This window comes from Gopherus evgoodei, chromosome 10, assembly GCF_007399415.2.
Source record: "Gopherus evgoodei ecotype Sinaloan lineage chromosome 10, rGopEvg1_v1.p, whole genome shotgun sequence".
In the NCBI taxonomy this organism is placed as follows: domain Eukaryota; kingdom Metazoa; phylum Chordata; order Testudines; family Testudinidae; genus Gopherus; species Gopherus evgoodei.
The window spans coordinates 55,104,185-55,120,479 of NC_044331.1; the positions used below are offsets into that span (position 1 = coordinate 55,104,185).

General features: G+C 46.8%; 1 protein-coding gene across 5 annotated transcripts in view; it reads right to left on the bottom strand.

Annotated features, from left to right (window-relative positions):
- Positions 1–16,295, bottom strand: part of GSG1L (GSG1 like) — a 122,142-nt gene that overhangs the window by 87,845 nt on the left and 18,002 nt on the right. For all 5 annotated transcript variants that reach the window (XM_030578622.1, XM_030578623.1, XM_030578624.1 and 2 more), the window contains exon 2: positions 929–976. In XM_030578622.1, coding sequence (XP_030434482.1) covers positions 929–976 — 48 coding nt within the window. The remainder of the gene's footprint in view (positions 1–928; positions 977–16,295) is intronic.

The window sequence follows — 16,295 nt, forward strand, 5'->3', positions numbered from 1 at the left end:
TTCTTAGAGATGCCATTTTGTCTCAAACCACCTCTTCTACTCTGTTCAGCAATAGAAGCATCTTTTTGGTCTTTTTGCTATTTTTTTCTATACATATAGCTTAAGCCTTTATTATGGTGTTTTTAAAAAGTTTCCAGGCAGATTGCAGGGATTTCACTATTGTGACTGTTCCTTTGAATTTCCATTTAAATAGCCTCCCCAGTTTTCTGGTGTTCCCCTTTTTTACCTTTAATGCTTCTGGGGTGGGTTTGTATTCCCCCCACAGTAATATTACATTTAATTACACTATGATCACTATTAATGAGTGGTTCCGCTATATTCACCAGCTGGAGAAGGAGATTTTGAAATATTGAAGAAATTGACAAACCAAAACTCCATGTATCAGGTTGAACAAGATCTTCACAGCCAGTCCCTTCTCAGTGCTGTTGACTCATCTTTTTATTTCTCTGCCTCTCAGACAAACAAGGAAGCAAACCTCCCACAACCACTATTTAATGAACAATAATGCCTATAACACTGCTGCTCGCTCTGTATGCAAATCCTTCTGGTCTGTGAAAACAACACAGATGTGCTGCTCCCCTCCTCCACTGCTGGGGGTTAAGTAGTTGTTTCTGGGCTATGGTTTATAGTTTGACTTCCTGGAAAGAACTGGGTTTCCTAAGGAGGAGATGCATCTAGAGAACACTACACAAGACCTTGCAAAACTCCCACATAAACACTTGCCTCAGAGGTAGGGAAGGACTGATTGGATGTTCTTTCTCGCTTTACACCCCACTCCCTTTCTTGTCTAGCTATTGTATAATTTCTATTGTAAGAGCCTCTTGCATTTTTATGAGACTGCATGTTATGGCACTGAAGAAATACGAAAAAATAATAGCGATATCTGCAAAGTGGCAAGTAGGAAGAAGCCTCAATTGTTATGTCTTACCTTTCTCAGAAGCCGGGGCAAGGTCAATAAAACTTCGACATTTTTCACCTTTAAAAGAAAAGGATTTATATTAAGAGACAGAAGCTGATTTGGTTTTGCTTTGTCTTCTCTCGCTTCCAGCGATGGGTACTGCAGCCACTCCCACAGACCATGCACCGAGAGCCAGCTATTAATCTGCCCACCTTTCCCATCCACCATGCACTGCTCCCACATGGTCTGACCTTTCAGCAGATCGATATGGGCTTTCCTCACCCACGTGAGCTCCCACATTCCCTCCCTCTGTTGGGAGTTGAGAACATGATTATGGAGAAGCAATGTACCCTTTTACTGCCAGGGTCCAGTTCCCCCTCACCCCACATGGTGGTGACAGAGAGGATACAATCTGTGCTGCACCTGTTCAGGAGTTGTAATGTCTTCTGTTGTACCCCTACTGCAATGGCCACTATGCAGTGCACTGCAGGGGCACAGAATCACTGGGCACAGGCCTGCCCTGGCACCTGGCGCTCCAACCAGGGTGGTACAGAGCCTCCCTGTGGCAGGGGGCATTCCAAGGAAGATTCTGTGTGGGGTGTTCCCTTTGCACCAGCCTAGCTCTCTGTCTACCTCAGAGTTACTCAACCCCTCCTGCTCAGAGTAAGCCTTCCAGAAGTAGTGGCTGAAGGAGCCTGGTCAATGCTAGCACACACCTCAGCTAATGCCAGTGAAGCAGAATTGGTGATAACAATGATGGGGCATTTTTTGCAGAAGAAGCCCATGTAAAAAAGGCCAATGATGCATGAAATTGACCCAGCAGCAAAAGTCATTTTCCCCTTTTCACTGTACCTGGAAATACTCAAATGTGCTGGTGAGGGAGCATCAACAAACCATTGGAAATGGTGAAAGAGGAGAAACTGGAAGACACCATGAGGACCTTGCCAGCTCTGCTCTACACCAGGAGACAGATGTGTTATTTCAGCGGCTTAGCTACACTGCCACCTCCCTACCTGATTCCTTCCTGCTGAGGTATCTGGTTAATGTCGTACAGACAGTAACAGACTCAGATTCATCCTTGCACTGGCACCATCATAGAAACCTAGGTGAGGCTGCAGGGGCCAGCATGGCTCCTGAGATCAGCCCTACAGGCTGCCCAACCTTGTGCCTCAAAGAGTGATAGTAGCAGCAGCAGCATGAGCAGTACTGTGTGGTAGTGCCCAGCAGCCCAGTCAGGGTGGGACTGGACCCCATTCTGCACACACCGAGTTTACCGTCTGAGTCTAAGAAAAGAACAACAGGTAGGTTCAGACACCACCAGACAAGGGAGCAGTGAGATGCCAACTATGATCACTGTGACAAGCAGAAGTCAAAGTACACGAGTAGCCTGGCCTAGCCCATGTTTTGTAGCCATCATAGCAGAGGAGCTTTAAGGAGGGATTTGAAGAAGCAGTGAGGTGGCTTTGTAAACAGGGAGCCTCATGAGACCTGCATGCAAAGTTGAAGTGAGGATAAGGTGAAATTAGGGTGACCTTATTTCCCAAAGGGAAAATGGGACACTGTCCATGGGGGCTTGGTCCAAGCCCACCCTGTCTCCCTAGGGCTGGCCCCAGCCGCTCACCCAAGGTGCCTCCCAAGACTGTCACGGGGCACTCAAACCCTGCCGACCCCCTGCTTGAGGCTGTGTCTAGTCACTAGAACCCTGCCTACCTCCCTACACACTGGAACCCTTCCTCCCCCAACCTCCCCCTTGCACAGGGCTGACATCTCCACTCAACCCATGCACATTTCTCTGCACTGCACCTCACCTTTTTTGACAAAAGTGGGCATTTGTCCCATTTGCTCTTGCTAACTTGATCAGTGGGCAAGAGCAAACGGGACAAATGCCTTCTTTTGCCAAAAAAGTTTGGACGGGTGGGAAAGGTCTTAAAAAAAGCCCTGTGCTGTCGGGACATATGGTCACCCTAAGGCAAATCCTCCAGATGACATGTTGAAGGAGCAACTGAAGAGGAGGAGGAAAACCAGGGGAGGAAGCAGTCATAAAAGCCAAGAAAGGTCAAGATTTCAAGAAAGAAAGCCTGGTCCATGATATCAAAGGTAGCTGACAGGTTGAGAAGAATGAGGATGGAGCACTGGTCTTGAGACATGGTGAGGAAGAGATTGTTAAAGATGTTGGCAAAAGCTGTTTTAAAAGGAAAAATGAAACTATACAACTCTACCACTCTAACTTATTCAAACTTGAGAAAACTTAATAGTAAAGAGAGGGAAAAAAGGGAAAAATCAAAACGCTTACACACCACTCATTCAAACCCCTAGACATTTCTCATTCTGTTGCATTCAGTGGCAAAAAAAGACAAAGAAAAAAGGGGGAGAAGGAGGAAAAAATGCACTCACACCTTCCCTCCTTTCTTCTAGTAGAAAAGTGGGGTGAGGGGAGTGGAAAAGTGTCTTAAAATGCACCTTCACTCATTTTTGTTGTTGTTTTCCACCTTTTCCAGTGGAGAAAAAAGGGTGAGGGGAATAAAAACCTGAGACAAGGTTGGAATTTTACAATAAAGTCAAACAAAAAAGTCAAAAATATTAAAAAGGTGTTTCATCATTTTTCATTCAAATTTTTTTTGAAAAATAATTTTTATATCAAATATTTTACTTGAAAAAAAAATTGATGAAAAAAAACTTTTTTTGAAAAAATGTCAAACAGCTCCATCCAGGTCATTTTGCTAGGCAAAGGAATAGTTATCAAAGTTGCATAGATGCTCAAGGTGGAAATGCCATGTTGGGTCATGCAGCCCATCTCTCAGGGGCCAAAGGAGGACTGCTTCTAGAACAGAAATTTGAACACTGATGAAAAAGTCATTCAAGGCCGCCTGGCGGGGGAGAGGTCAAGGGGGGCAATTTGCCTCAGGCCCTGCAGGGGCCCCACGAGAATATAGTATTCTCTAGTATTGCAACTTTTTTTTAATGGAAGGGACCCCTGAAATTGCTTTGCCCAGGCCCCCTGAATCCTCTGGGCAGCCCTGAAGTCATTGCAGCAAACCTTTAGAACATAAGAAGGCTATAGTGGGTCAGACCAATGGGCCATCTAGCCCAGTATCCAGTCTTCCAACAGTGGCCAGATGCTTCAGAGGGGAATGAACAGAACAGTTAATCATCAAGTGATCCATGCCCTGTGACCCATTCCCAGCTTCTGGTAATCAGAGGTTAGTGTGACAAAGTCAGGCTGGACAGCTGCAAGAGGGTCCTCGTATTGGTTCCGGGAAGTGGGCGGGCACAAGGAAGGAAGTGGGCACAAATGGGGACTGCCGCCAGCTGGGCATATGCACTGGGGGCCGGGAGAGGGACACCCCCAAAGCTGGTGGGGGAAATAACAGGGAGAGGAGAGAGGGACACAATGGCTGATGGCAGAGCTGTGGCAGCCCCCACCACAGAGGGGCTTAGCCGTCTTGGCGGGGCCTTTGCCCTTCTTATTCCCCTGGCCCTTCCTGCTGCCTGGGGAGGGCTCCCCTAGAGTCGGAGGGAACAAGGGGCACGTTAGCAATGGAGTCCACCCCTGTACCCACCGCTGCCAGTACCCTAGCAGGGGTAATGACAGGCAGTCCGGCAGCAGCGGTTGAGATGGAGACCACGGGGCGGGGGATGAGAGGGCAGGCAAAGGAGGGGTGGCAGAGTCAACCCAAGGGGGGAGGGAAGGAAGGGAAGAATTGACTGCTCTTCTCTGCTAAGCTGCAGGCAGAAGAAGAGGGCACCAAGAGAGAGGGGGGAAGGCATGAGGGCATCTCTCAAGGCAGGGAAGGAGGGGGCTATCACTGACATAAGGTGAGACTACCGGCTCCTCCAGCTGCACTGGGAAAAAGGGAAGGACTACAGTAGTATTTGCGGGGGCGGGGGGCAGTGAACAGTGAGTTCAACAGAAAGGGGAAAGAGGCTCAAGCACATGGGTGGGGGGACATGGGCACACGAAGCAAGGGGCCAGCCGAGGGGGGCATGGACACTGGGGAAAAAGGAGCAGGCTGGAAACAGGCCAGGGCCAGGACAGGCAAACCAACAGTCACCCAGGGACTGGGGCAGAGCAGGCAAACAAGCTAAACTCCTAAGGGCAAAGAGTGGGGCAGGCAAACAAACTGAAGCTACTGGGGGCCAGGGCAAAAAAAATAAAGGGGGAAGGGCAGCAAGGGAAAGGCAGTGCAGATAGCAAGGGGAAAGAGGGTGTGTAAGCAGAGTCAGGATGAGCTCTACCCTGACATCTGGTGTTAAGCCATGGAAAAGAACTTCAGGGGCTGATCTTATTTGCATGGGCACATCCACCCTGCCTAACACGAGGGACTGCCTGCCCAAATGGTCACTTTGGCTGCTGTGGGATCCCCAGTCTCTGTGTTACTGGGGCAGGAGTAATAAAGGGTTGTTATCCTGAATCAAGGACAGTAGAACTGTACTTGGCATTTTATGATGGAGGGACTCGCCCTCAACTAAGCAGCACTCGCTAGGCAAGGGACATGGGTTCCAAAGCCCTGTGCATTAGAAAGGTTGGTGATAGGCCTGTGTATTAGATAGTATGGGTTCCTTCTGAGAGTGCTAAACACCATTTTGATCCTTGTTCTCTCCACTGCATAATAACAGAGCTAATTTTGACCCCATTAGGAGTCTTGTTACATGCTACAGTACTGAAATCTCTGATACCTAGGTCTAAGTATTAAACCTACTTTGGATTAGTGGTGTACCAGCACTTAGGCTCCCCTACTACTAGCTAAACTCACTAAAGAGCTGAAGTTAGTAAGAGCTGAGATCACTGAGAGCTGTGTCAAGTGTGGGGGGGATTAAGATAAGTTTGTGAGTGAATAGCAGGCTGGCTATCTGGTGGAGCACAGTGGATAGCAGGGCAGAGAGCAGTGCAGAGCGGATAGCAGTACAGCTGGTGGAGAGGCGCATCTAGTGGTGAAGATTGCAGCAGAACCCCATGGAAATGCGTGGCACTTAGCCATCAACCCGAGCAGCAGAGCATGTAAGATATGCCCCCCCCCGCCCATTCCTCTCTCCACGTCCACCCTGCCTGGGAAGTAAACTCTGCAGATGAACTTCTGAACTCAGGGGGGCTGCACTGACCAAGGTCAGAAACTGTAGGTGGGGTGACTTTTGGGTTGCTGGACTTAAGACCCTGAGGGGAAAAGGACACTGCCAAACTTACTTGGGGGTGGGTCATTTGCTCATGATTTGTGTTATGAATCCTGTTTGTGGTGTTTCCCCAATATAATGCCACATTGTTTCCCTCCTTTATTAAAAGGCTTTTGCTACACTCAGACTCTGTGCTTGCGAGGGGGGAAATATTGCCTCTTATATTGCCCAGGAGTGTGGTATGTAATTATCCCAGGTCACTGGGCGGGGGCTCAAGCCAGTTTTGCATTATGTTATTTAAATGGAACCCCTAGATACTGAACCCGACCCTTGTTGATGCCAACTCTGACGGGCAGAAGGGTTACAGGGGGAACTGTTGCAGGGAGGTTGGTGGGCAAGACAGAGAATGGGGAAGGCCACCAGCCAAAAGCAGCAGGAGAGGTAAGGGCCAGTCCAGGGGGACGGAGGGGGCACAGGCATCCATGTGTGTTTGCAAAAGCCCAGCCTGTGTGTGCTGCCGCTACAGGCCCAAGTGGTGAAAAAGGGGTGAGGCAAGCCACTGAGTCCCAGAGTAAGGAGCAGAAGCAGATGGTAGGTGGGAGTGGGGGTGGAGGGGGCAGCAGTGGTGGTGGGGGCAAGGGGGAACAGATGGACTACGGGGAGGGCTCTGCACCACACCCCATCTCCCCACAGCAATAGTTATTACCCCTACCAAAAGAGTAGAGATGGAAGCAGTCACTCAGCCCTTCAGGAGGCCCCCTTCATGGTGTCATGCAGAGTTCCTGCACACTCCACCAGCAGCCAAAGTCTCCTTCTTTCTCCCCAAGGCACCAGCAGGCTTCCATGCAGCACAGGCACCAGCAACAGTCAGTCTGGCAACCAGGCAGGAGGGACCTCTCAGGTGGTGGCAGCGGCAACAGCAGTGGTGGGGTCCCTCGCTCCCCCTTCTGGGGAGCAGGCCAGCAGGCCCCCCAAGCAGCAGCAGCAACCAGGGAGTCCATCGGCTCGCAAGGTAGCAAGGGGCTGGGGGTCTGGCCCAAACGAGAGTCTGAAGCAAAGGAACCTTGGGCCCAGCAGCAGCAACTCCATGCCCACAAGAGGGTCCTGGACAGCCGATATGTTAGCCCTAGAATTAGGGTTACCAGACAGATTGTTCTCAGTGGTAGCAAATGACAGAATAAGGAGTAATGGTCTCAAGTTGCAGTGGGGAGGTTTAGGTTGAATATTAGAAAAAACTTATTCACTAGGAGGGTGGTGAAGCAGTGGAATGGGTTACCTAGGGAGGTGGTGGAATCTCCTTCCTTAGATGTTTTTGACAAAGCCCTGGCTGGGATGATTTAGTTGGGAATTGGTCCTGCTTTGAGCAGGGGGTTGGACTAGATGACCTCCTGAGGTCCCTTCCAACCCTGATATTCTATGATTCTATGATAGCAACTGTGAAAAAAACGGGACGGGGTGGTGGTGGTGGTGGGGTAATAGGTGCCTATATAAGAAAAAGTCCCAAAAAACAGGACTGTCCCTTTAAAAACAGGACATCTGGTCACCCTACCTAGAATATTAAAGGCCCTTTTTTCCTACAAGCTGAGAAGGGGTTTCCTCAGGTCAATTAGGGATGCCTGAATCCAATTAAGGGCTGCCCAAGGCTTTTAAAAATCCCTCCTCTGGGGAGAATGAGACAAGCTACTGCTAGGCTAGTGGCAGTAACGAAACAAGCTTTTCCAAGCTGATAGGCTATGCCCTTTACCAGAGGGGAACAACCAAACCTGAGAGCATGCTTGGGGAAGGATGGATGCCCCAGGGCAAACAACAAGACAACACCCTGCCCCAGTGAGGAGGCAGTGAAAGGTATGCCTTTGTGTTTATGAAACTGTTTTCTTTTTGATTGATGAAGGATCACCCCCCTGGCTGATACTGGGGCCTACCCTGAAAACACAGCTACAGGTGTGCAAATGGCAGGAAGGCAAATACTGCCCAATGTGGGGCTGACCCTGCCACTGCCAGACACTGGCAAGATAAAGGAGGTGCCTTGCCACATTAGGAACACCCAGAGCATGGGGCTGCATCTCTGTTCATTTTGGCTAATAGCCATTGATGGACCTATCCTCCATGAACTTATCTAGTTCTTTTTTGAACCCTGTTATAGTTTTGGTCTTCACAACATCCCCTGACAATGAGTTCCACAGGTTATCTATGTGTTGTGTGAAAAAGTCCTTCCCTCTGTTTTGTTTTAAAGCCGCTGCCTGTTAATTTCATTGTGCAGCTTCTGGTTCTAGTGTTATGTGAAGGAGCAAATAAGGAAATGTTATTTATTTTCTCCATGCCAGTCGCAATTTTATAGCTAACTTTTTTTTCCAAGCTGAAAAGTCTGTCTTTTTAAATCTCCCCTCCTACTGAAGCTGTTCCATACCCCCTAATTATTTTTGTTGCCCTTTTTTGTACCTTTTCCAATTCTAATATCTGTTTTGACATGGGGTGACCAGACCTTAACACAGTATTCAAGGTCTAGGTGTACCATGGATTTATACAGTGGCATTATGACATTTCTGTCTTATTAGCTACCCCTTTACTAACTGTTCCTAGGATTGTTAGATTTTTTTTTAACTGCTGCTGCTATGGGTGTTTTCAGAGAACCATCCCCTATGACTCCAAGATCTTTCTTGTGTAATATAAGCTTTTGCAAGGAGTCTACTTAGCTCCTAACTATAAAAGGCCCGTTTTGAGATTGTGTATGTGTTATCCCTAGAATTAGGGTTACCAGATAGCATTACCAGGATATTGTGACTGGGGTCATGATGGGGGTTTAATGCCACATCATTGTTGTCCCAGGTCTGCAGAATAGCCTGAAATTGCTAATTGAAACTGGCTTACATCAAACTGATCTGCTTCAGGCGCTGTGAAAGTCTGTCTGAGGCAGAATGACAAAGAAGCAATAGTGGCCAACAATCCTCTTTTTCCATGTCAGCTAGGCCAGAGGTTGAAACTTTTTTTTGGGGATGCAGACTGCGCTACAACTACCCATGGCTTTGTCACTTCAGCAGTGGATAATTATCATTATGTGCTTTGCAAGGAACTAACCAAGACCGTCATTTGGAAACTAACTAGTGGAGAAGGCCTGCTTGCTTGGGGTACCTGGCAGGAACACATTACACCTCTTCTCTGGGATCTGCACAGGCTTCCGCTTTGTTTCCAACTGCAATGCATGGCGTTTGTCTTCACCCATAAATCAGCGCCCGTGTTAGACTCGCTGGGCCCAGGGTAGAAACTAAGCGGTGGGCCTCCACCCTGCCTCCCTTAGCTGTTCATACACTGGATTACTGCAACATTTCTGAAGGCAAAGCCTGAGCCCCACTGTCACCCATGGTTACAAAAGCAGGCTGCTGCCACTGCAGTTTTGTTAGTGTCTCTCACACAGAGCCACTGCCATTGAATCAGGGATTCTGCCTGTCTCACTCATTTATCACTGTAAATGAAATTCTTTCTGCAACAGATTCCACGTTTGCTACCTCAGCCACACTAAAAGGCTTGTTGTTTCTGAAAGGGAAGCTTATCTCCAGGCTGGGAAGTGGGTATTTGACCTTTCTTCTTTAGGCAGCCACAGAGAGAAGATGATTTCACTCCTCCGAAGCATCCACCCACTAAACCAATGTAACTGCCTCTTTGAATGTGATGTGCCCTGAGGGGACCAATAGCTTGGCTAGTAAGAGATCCGGAGATGGCATGCCTGTCCTAGGAAATAGAGAAGAGTCCATTTCAGCCTAACATTACGTAATTAATGTGCAGACAGCTGAAAGATACCGAGTGAAGGTTTTGAGTCATTTTCTTGCAATTTTAACTACTCTAGTAAAAACACTGAGACCAAAAATGTAATACTAATAGAAGAAAACAGCAAAATGCTGCAGAGACCCCAAAAATTACTGTGGGGTTTATTAATGGTAATTAATTAGCTACACAAGCCATAGTAAAATGTTAACTCTTTCGGTTTCCTAGGATTCTGAGTAAAATGCAAAGTATCAGAATGAAGAATCAGAAAGTTCTAGAATAAAAAATTATAATACTGCTATTGCTATGATTTCTTTTATTTACCTTCTATAATTCTAAAACTATACTGAATAAGGAAAGGGGGAAAAAACAAGATTAAAGAATTATGAAGAAAGAAAAAGACAGTAAAATAATTGTTGACGAAACACAGACAAGGGATACTTGGAAAACATATAAATCAGCCGGGGCGAGTAACAGGGATCTTTGGGTATTAAGTGGACCAGATAACTAGGAGGATAAATTTAAAAATAAAAAATGTAAATGATAGTCACTTAAGAACATTTTACTATATGTCCAAGAGCCATAATCACAAAAGAAAGGTAAATGAGTTTTTTAAAAAATCCTACTTTAGAGAGAGAGGTAAAACAGCAAATAAAAAAAATTTAAAATATAACAAATAGAAAAGATGCTGATAAAAGTTTAATATAAATTAGAAGTTAAGAAATGCAGACATTTGATAAGGGATGCTAAAGGCACCAGTGGAAAAAATCCATGCTTGGTCAAGTTAAGAACACAATGGAATTAAAAAAATATATATATATATATCAAAAACAAGGAATGCTAGCAATAGTGTATGTCCATTACTAGTTTGAGATGGTAAAATTGTAACACATGTCCAAACTTTTTCACTAGAGATCATTTTTTATTTAAATTGCTATTTTTTCTTTTTGAAAAAACAGAAACCTTTACAAGAAATTTTCCATTTTCATTGAAATTTTGTAGGGTTTTATTAAACATTGTTTGCTTTTAAAACCTGGAAAGTTTCAAAAGCTAACAAACGTTTGGTTTTCAATTTTGTGATGAAAGCACAAAAAGTTGAGTGAAATTTTAAACAAAAATGAAAAAATGAAATTTTGGCAGTAAAAATACAATTCTCAACTAGATCTATAAAGCTTTTAATGCAGAAAAGAAAAAGGTGTTCAATAAATATTTCCATCCTGTATTTGGAAATAAGCTGGATGAAGTATTCACATCATACAATGATGAAATATTTCCATTCCAATAGTATCTGAGGAGGATGTTAAACAGCAGCTACTGAAATTAAACATTTTTAAATTTGTGGCTTTTGATATCTTGCAGCCAAGAGATTTAAAAGAATTGGCTAAGGGACTCCGTGGCTTCTTAATGTTTAATAAAACTTGTTATAGAGGAGAAGTTCTAGAGGACTAGAAGAAAGAAAGAAAGAAAAGAGTAGTGTAGCTGTGGTAACACATATAGTGGCAACACATATAGTGGCAGCTGACATGGCTGAGTACATACTCACCAAGTTCAGGCAGATTTGTACTTAGCACACCTCAGTCATGCCTCTGTCACCACTACTCATGGTGCTATAGCTACACTGCTTTTTATACTCTCATTAGCTCAATCAGAGCTAGCGCGAGTATGTGTATGTGAGCAGGGCAATCGCATGCCTTGCTTGTAGCACGGACGTAACCTAATGTTTCACTGTGTGGTATTTTCTCCAGTCCTTGAATCATTTTCTCCTTTCTGCAAACTCCCCTTTTTTTTTTTTAAACACGTGGATGCCAAAACTGTTTGCAGGGTTCTAGTAGTGGTCTCACCAATGCCACCTAAAATGGTAAAAATCACTTCCCTACTCCTATTCATTATTCCCCTGTTTATACATCCACGGGTCGCATGAGCCGTTTCTGCCATGGCATCACGCTGCTTGGTTCTGTTCAGTTGCTTGTCCACAGTGACCTCTAGATCCCTTTTCAGAGTCACTGCTTTCGAAGATACAGTCCTCCATTCTGTCGCATGGCCTGCCTTCCTTGTTCCTACAGGTATAATTTTGCATTTGGCTAGATGAAAGCACATTTTGTTTGAATGGGTGCAGCTTACCAGGTGATCGAAAACGGCAGCTATGCTAGCAAAGAGATTTTCAGAGCTTTCCTGATGAATGAAGAGATTTTAAAATGAGCAGCAGTTCCCTTTTATCCTCTCTCCTCGACTCCAGAAAGCAGAAATCACTGAGGATTTAAACAGCAGCTGTCCTGGGCAGCATTAGGAAAGTTACAGAGATGGGAAGACCTAAACATCTGCGTCACTTGCATGGTGGATTCCAACAGTCCTCTATGAACCAAGGTGGAATACAACATGTGCTGTAGGTGATCAGTACACATTAGAAACTGTTGAGTTCATCATTAGCACCTAGGCACCTCCTCTTTAAAAAGATAGAGCACAGCATAGCCCTTTTCCACAGACGGGCTCAAGGTTTGAGACTTTCACTTCTCCTCATTTACCACTGTGCAGCTGCAGAGACTACCCACATCAGTTGGTGAATAAAACTCCAAAGCTCCAATCCCTTCCAGAGGAAAAACCCTTCTCTAGCCTTTAGATCACAGCCTGTCACTTGTGCAGAGAGGTCTCCATGATACTAGGGAAAGAGTGCATTGCAAAAGCACATTCTGATCAACACTAACACTAGCCCAGTGCCCTCTCCCTGCTTCTCACAGCGGGATGAGTGACAGCTCCACTCCTTATGGAAACTGACAGCTGCTCCACATGCCACTCACAAGAAGCCCTGATGCTTCATCTCATCAAAACTTTGCCCAAACATTTTAATTTCTCATTGAAAATGTCCCTATTTTCCAAGAACTGTAAAAGTTTACATTTTAAAAAATGATAGGCGAAGGAAATAGGGTTTTGTGGGTGTGGGAGAGAAGGGTGTGCTTTGGTCACAGCTGTTAGGGGCAGGTCAGGGTGACACTGCTGGACCCCAGGGAGGGGCTGAGGAAAGAGGTCAATACGTATGCAAGGGCACAGGAGAGAAGAAAGGAGGTGTGGGAAGGAACATGCAGAAACCTCTGTAGGAGGCTGCTATGCAGTTGGCGACAAGAGCATTGGGCCTTTCAGAGCAGTGATTCTCAACCAGAGGTCTGGGAGTCCATGAGCAAGCAGGGCCAGTGTTAGACTCACTAGGGCCTGGGACAGAAAGCCAAAGCCCCGCTGTGCGGGACTAAAGCCTGGGGCCCTGAGCCCCAACACCCAAGCCTGAGCAACTTATCTTTGCAGGGGCCCCTGCCCCAAGAGGACCCACTGCTCTCTCCCTCTGGTGCAGCATCTGCCATGATGTCACTTGCGGTAGTAATGCTGTTGGCCACATGCTGGAGGCTCTTGGTCATAGATCTGAGCCACCATGCCTGTGAATCTACCTCTAAATGCCCTCTTCTTCCCTGACAGAAATGAAGCCATAGTGGAACAGGGAACTAGGAATGTTGCAGTCAGATGGAGCTTCTTTTCCATCATTGCTTGTAAATGGCAATTTCCCACAAGCACAGATAGCATGATCCTGATCAGAGTGAACCCACTGGAGGGCTCGAAGAGGTTTTTATGTGGGGTTAGTTTTCTCTCCAGTTTGCATAGCAAAGGGATTAGCTGGCCAGTGCCACATCACCCCTGCTGCCAGCTTGGTGGCTTCACTGCAGTGCTCTAGGCCAGCATTTCTCAAACTGTGGGCTGGGACCGCAAAGTGCATCACAACCCCATTTTAATGGGGTGACCAGGGCTGGCTTAGACTTTCTGGGGCCCAGGACCAAAGCCCAAGCCTGAGGGCTTCCACCCTGGGTGGTGGGGCTAAGCTTACAGGCCCCCTGCCAGGGACAGAAGCCCTTGGGCTTGGGCTTTGACCCACTGGCCTGGGGCAGTGGGGCTTGGGTGGGCTCAGGCTTCAGTCCCCCCTCCTTAGGCCTGGTAGTAATTTTTGTTGTTAGAACGGGGTGACGGTGCAATGAAGTTTGAGAACCCTTGATCTAGGTGGTTGCAGATCTTCTCCACAAGCAGCCGGAGGAATGCTGACAAGTCCAGGAGGGTGCCTGTCTCAGCCTAATCAGGGTTGCAGAATGCTTGCCCTGCTGCTCTCTGCTCAGACAGATGCTCCAGCATGCAAAAGGCAAAATTTCTTGGTCACCAGCTCCTGCTTTATCTGTCAATGAGAGAGAGACCAGCCCCTCACGCTGCACAGAGACGGCTACCATGGCCTTGGATTTGACAGGCCACTGTAAGCCGTGCTGCACCTGGGCATCCGCCTCTAGAATTCCCTCATCACCAGACTGAGGCAATGAAGGAGGCCAGGGACATGCTGGAAGTAAGCATCATGCATGGCCTTGGTGACATGCAATCCATTGTCTGTGGCCACAACACTAGCAGAGAGTTAAGGGCTCACCCATTCCTCTGCAACAACATGCAGCTTCCCCACAATGCTCCTGGAAGAGTGCTGTTTCACACAGACAGCTCAGGTGGTGCTAGTCTTGCTCCTGCTTACCCACTGGGCCATGACAGCTGTTTGGCTACTGGTCCATATATTAGTGGACAGATACCCCTTGCCACCTTCAGTTACCCAGAGAACACCGTGTAGTTCCCCTCGTGGCTGCACACAGCTCTGCCATGGCCCTCTTTGCAAAATAGGATATGCGCCAGCTGGGAGCATAAGCAGCTGCAAAGTCCCTGTAGCCCTTACTCTCCATTTGGGAGAAAGGAAGCAGGTGCACAGCCAGCATCATTGCACAGGCTGCAGTCGGTGATATGGCCAAAGGCTGGTTAGGACTGTATTTCTGTCCCACTTGAGCACACTAACTGTGCTCCTTCAACTCTGCTCTGAGGGCCCAGTGCATATTTGTTGTCCTAAGAGAGGATGCTGCTACTTTAAGTCATGAGGGCTGCGCGCCATGTGGCTCAGCATGCCAGAGGCCTCTAACCTTTAGGGGTCACAGTCAAAGCCAACCATAAATATCTGCACAGCTGGCAAGTGACTCTTATATTGTCATCACCACCATTCAAAAGGAGGGATGTCTAAAGGGCTTTGCAGCAGGGACCTGGGGTTTGTAGCTGGTGATGGCTGCTGCTGAATGGTAATGTGTAGGGGCTCTGTCTTCCCCATAGCACTCCCACTAAACCCGTGTCCAGCAGAGGGGGAGGCAGTGCCCCAGACTGCTGCACGATATTCTGTTAAAGCCAACACCCGTGCTGAGAATGAGGTTCATAGAACATTTGCTTCTGTTCCCCAGGAGGTTCCTGTTGGCTTTTATCTCAGGGCAGTGCAGGAGGTGAGAGTTTTCTTTAAGTGTTCTAGATGTGACCAGTATATTAGGAGTCAAACTGGACCACAGTCTAAATGAGTGACAACTGTCTGGGAAGGGAGTGGATGATCCTCAACACAAACTGTAAGGGGTTGATAGGCCAGGCAATAGTTTAGATGGAAGTCTGTGGGCACTATCAGACTCTCAAAGTAAATTTCCATTGATGAACCTTTGGCCAGAGCATTCATGTCCTGACAGAGTCTCTCTTCAGCACTGGGTTTATCATTATCCACATCAGTGAGACAGAGCCCATCCACATGTACATACTTACAACCTACCAACAATTAAAGCCAGAAAGTATATATGTTGAAAAGGAGGAGACCTACAATGGATCCTTGTAGGAGTCCACTACAGAGATGTCTAAGCGAGTTAAGTTTGACCCCAGCTTGCAAAAAGGAACTCAAAATTGTTGTTTCCATGCTGAGCTGCACCATGGGTTTAAGAGAGAACAGTGTGACACAACTTGGCAGTCAGCCCCACCTGCCAAATAGCATCACTAGGCAGCTGATAGATCCACCAGAACAGCACCAACTTTCTTGCTCTTCTCAAAGGCATCTTCAATGTCTTGTGTTGAGTGACTAATGTAATCTTGGGTACAGCATGCTCATCTGAAGCCAGCCTGAACAAAGAGCAGTTGTGGCTTGATAACCTCACTGATGCACATCAGAATCGGTCTCTTCATAAACTTGTAGTTGACATAAAGTAGAGAGATGGATCACTAGCTCTTGGGATCTTCCAGGGCTTTCCTGGTTTCAGAATGGCTACAACCTTTGCATTGTGCCAGATTTTTGGGATGCAATTGTTCTGGAAACACTGGTTGAGGAACCAAAGCAATCACCTTTTAGCCCTAGATATAGTAGCAACTTCATATGGATATAATCCAGGTCTGGAGCCTTTCCTGTTTTCATAAACGTTATGGTCCAGTCCTGCTCTTTGTCTGAAAAAAGACCCATCAAGTTTGAATCCACACTAGGAGCCTGCCATCTGTAATCTCAGTTTTGACTGTAGAGCTGACTTATCCAGGTTCTGTCTATGGGCAATAGCCATTGGCTGGAAATGACAATATTTGTGGAGACAGGAAACCCCTTTTTTGATGAGCCTGAAATATCCAGAAAGACTTTTAATGGTCTGCCAGGCTTTCCGGCTGGAATGAGTAAAGTCAGTCTTTGTGA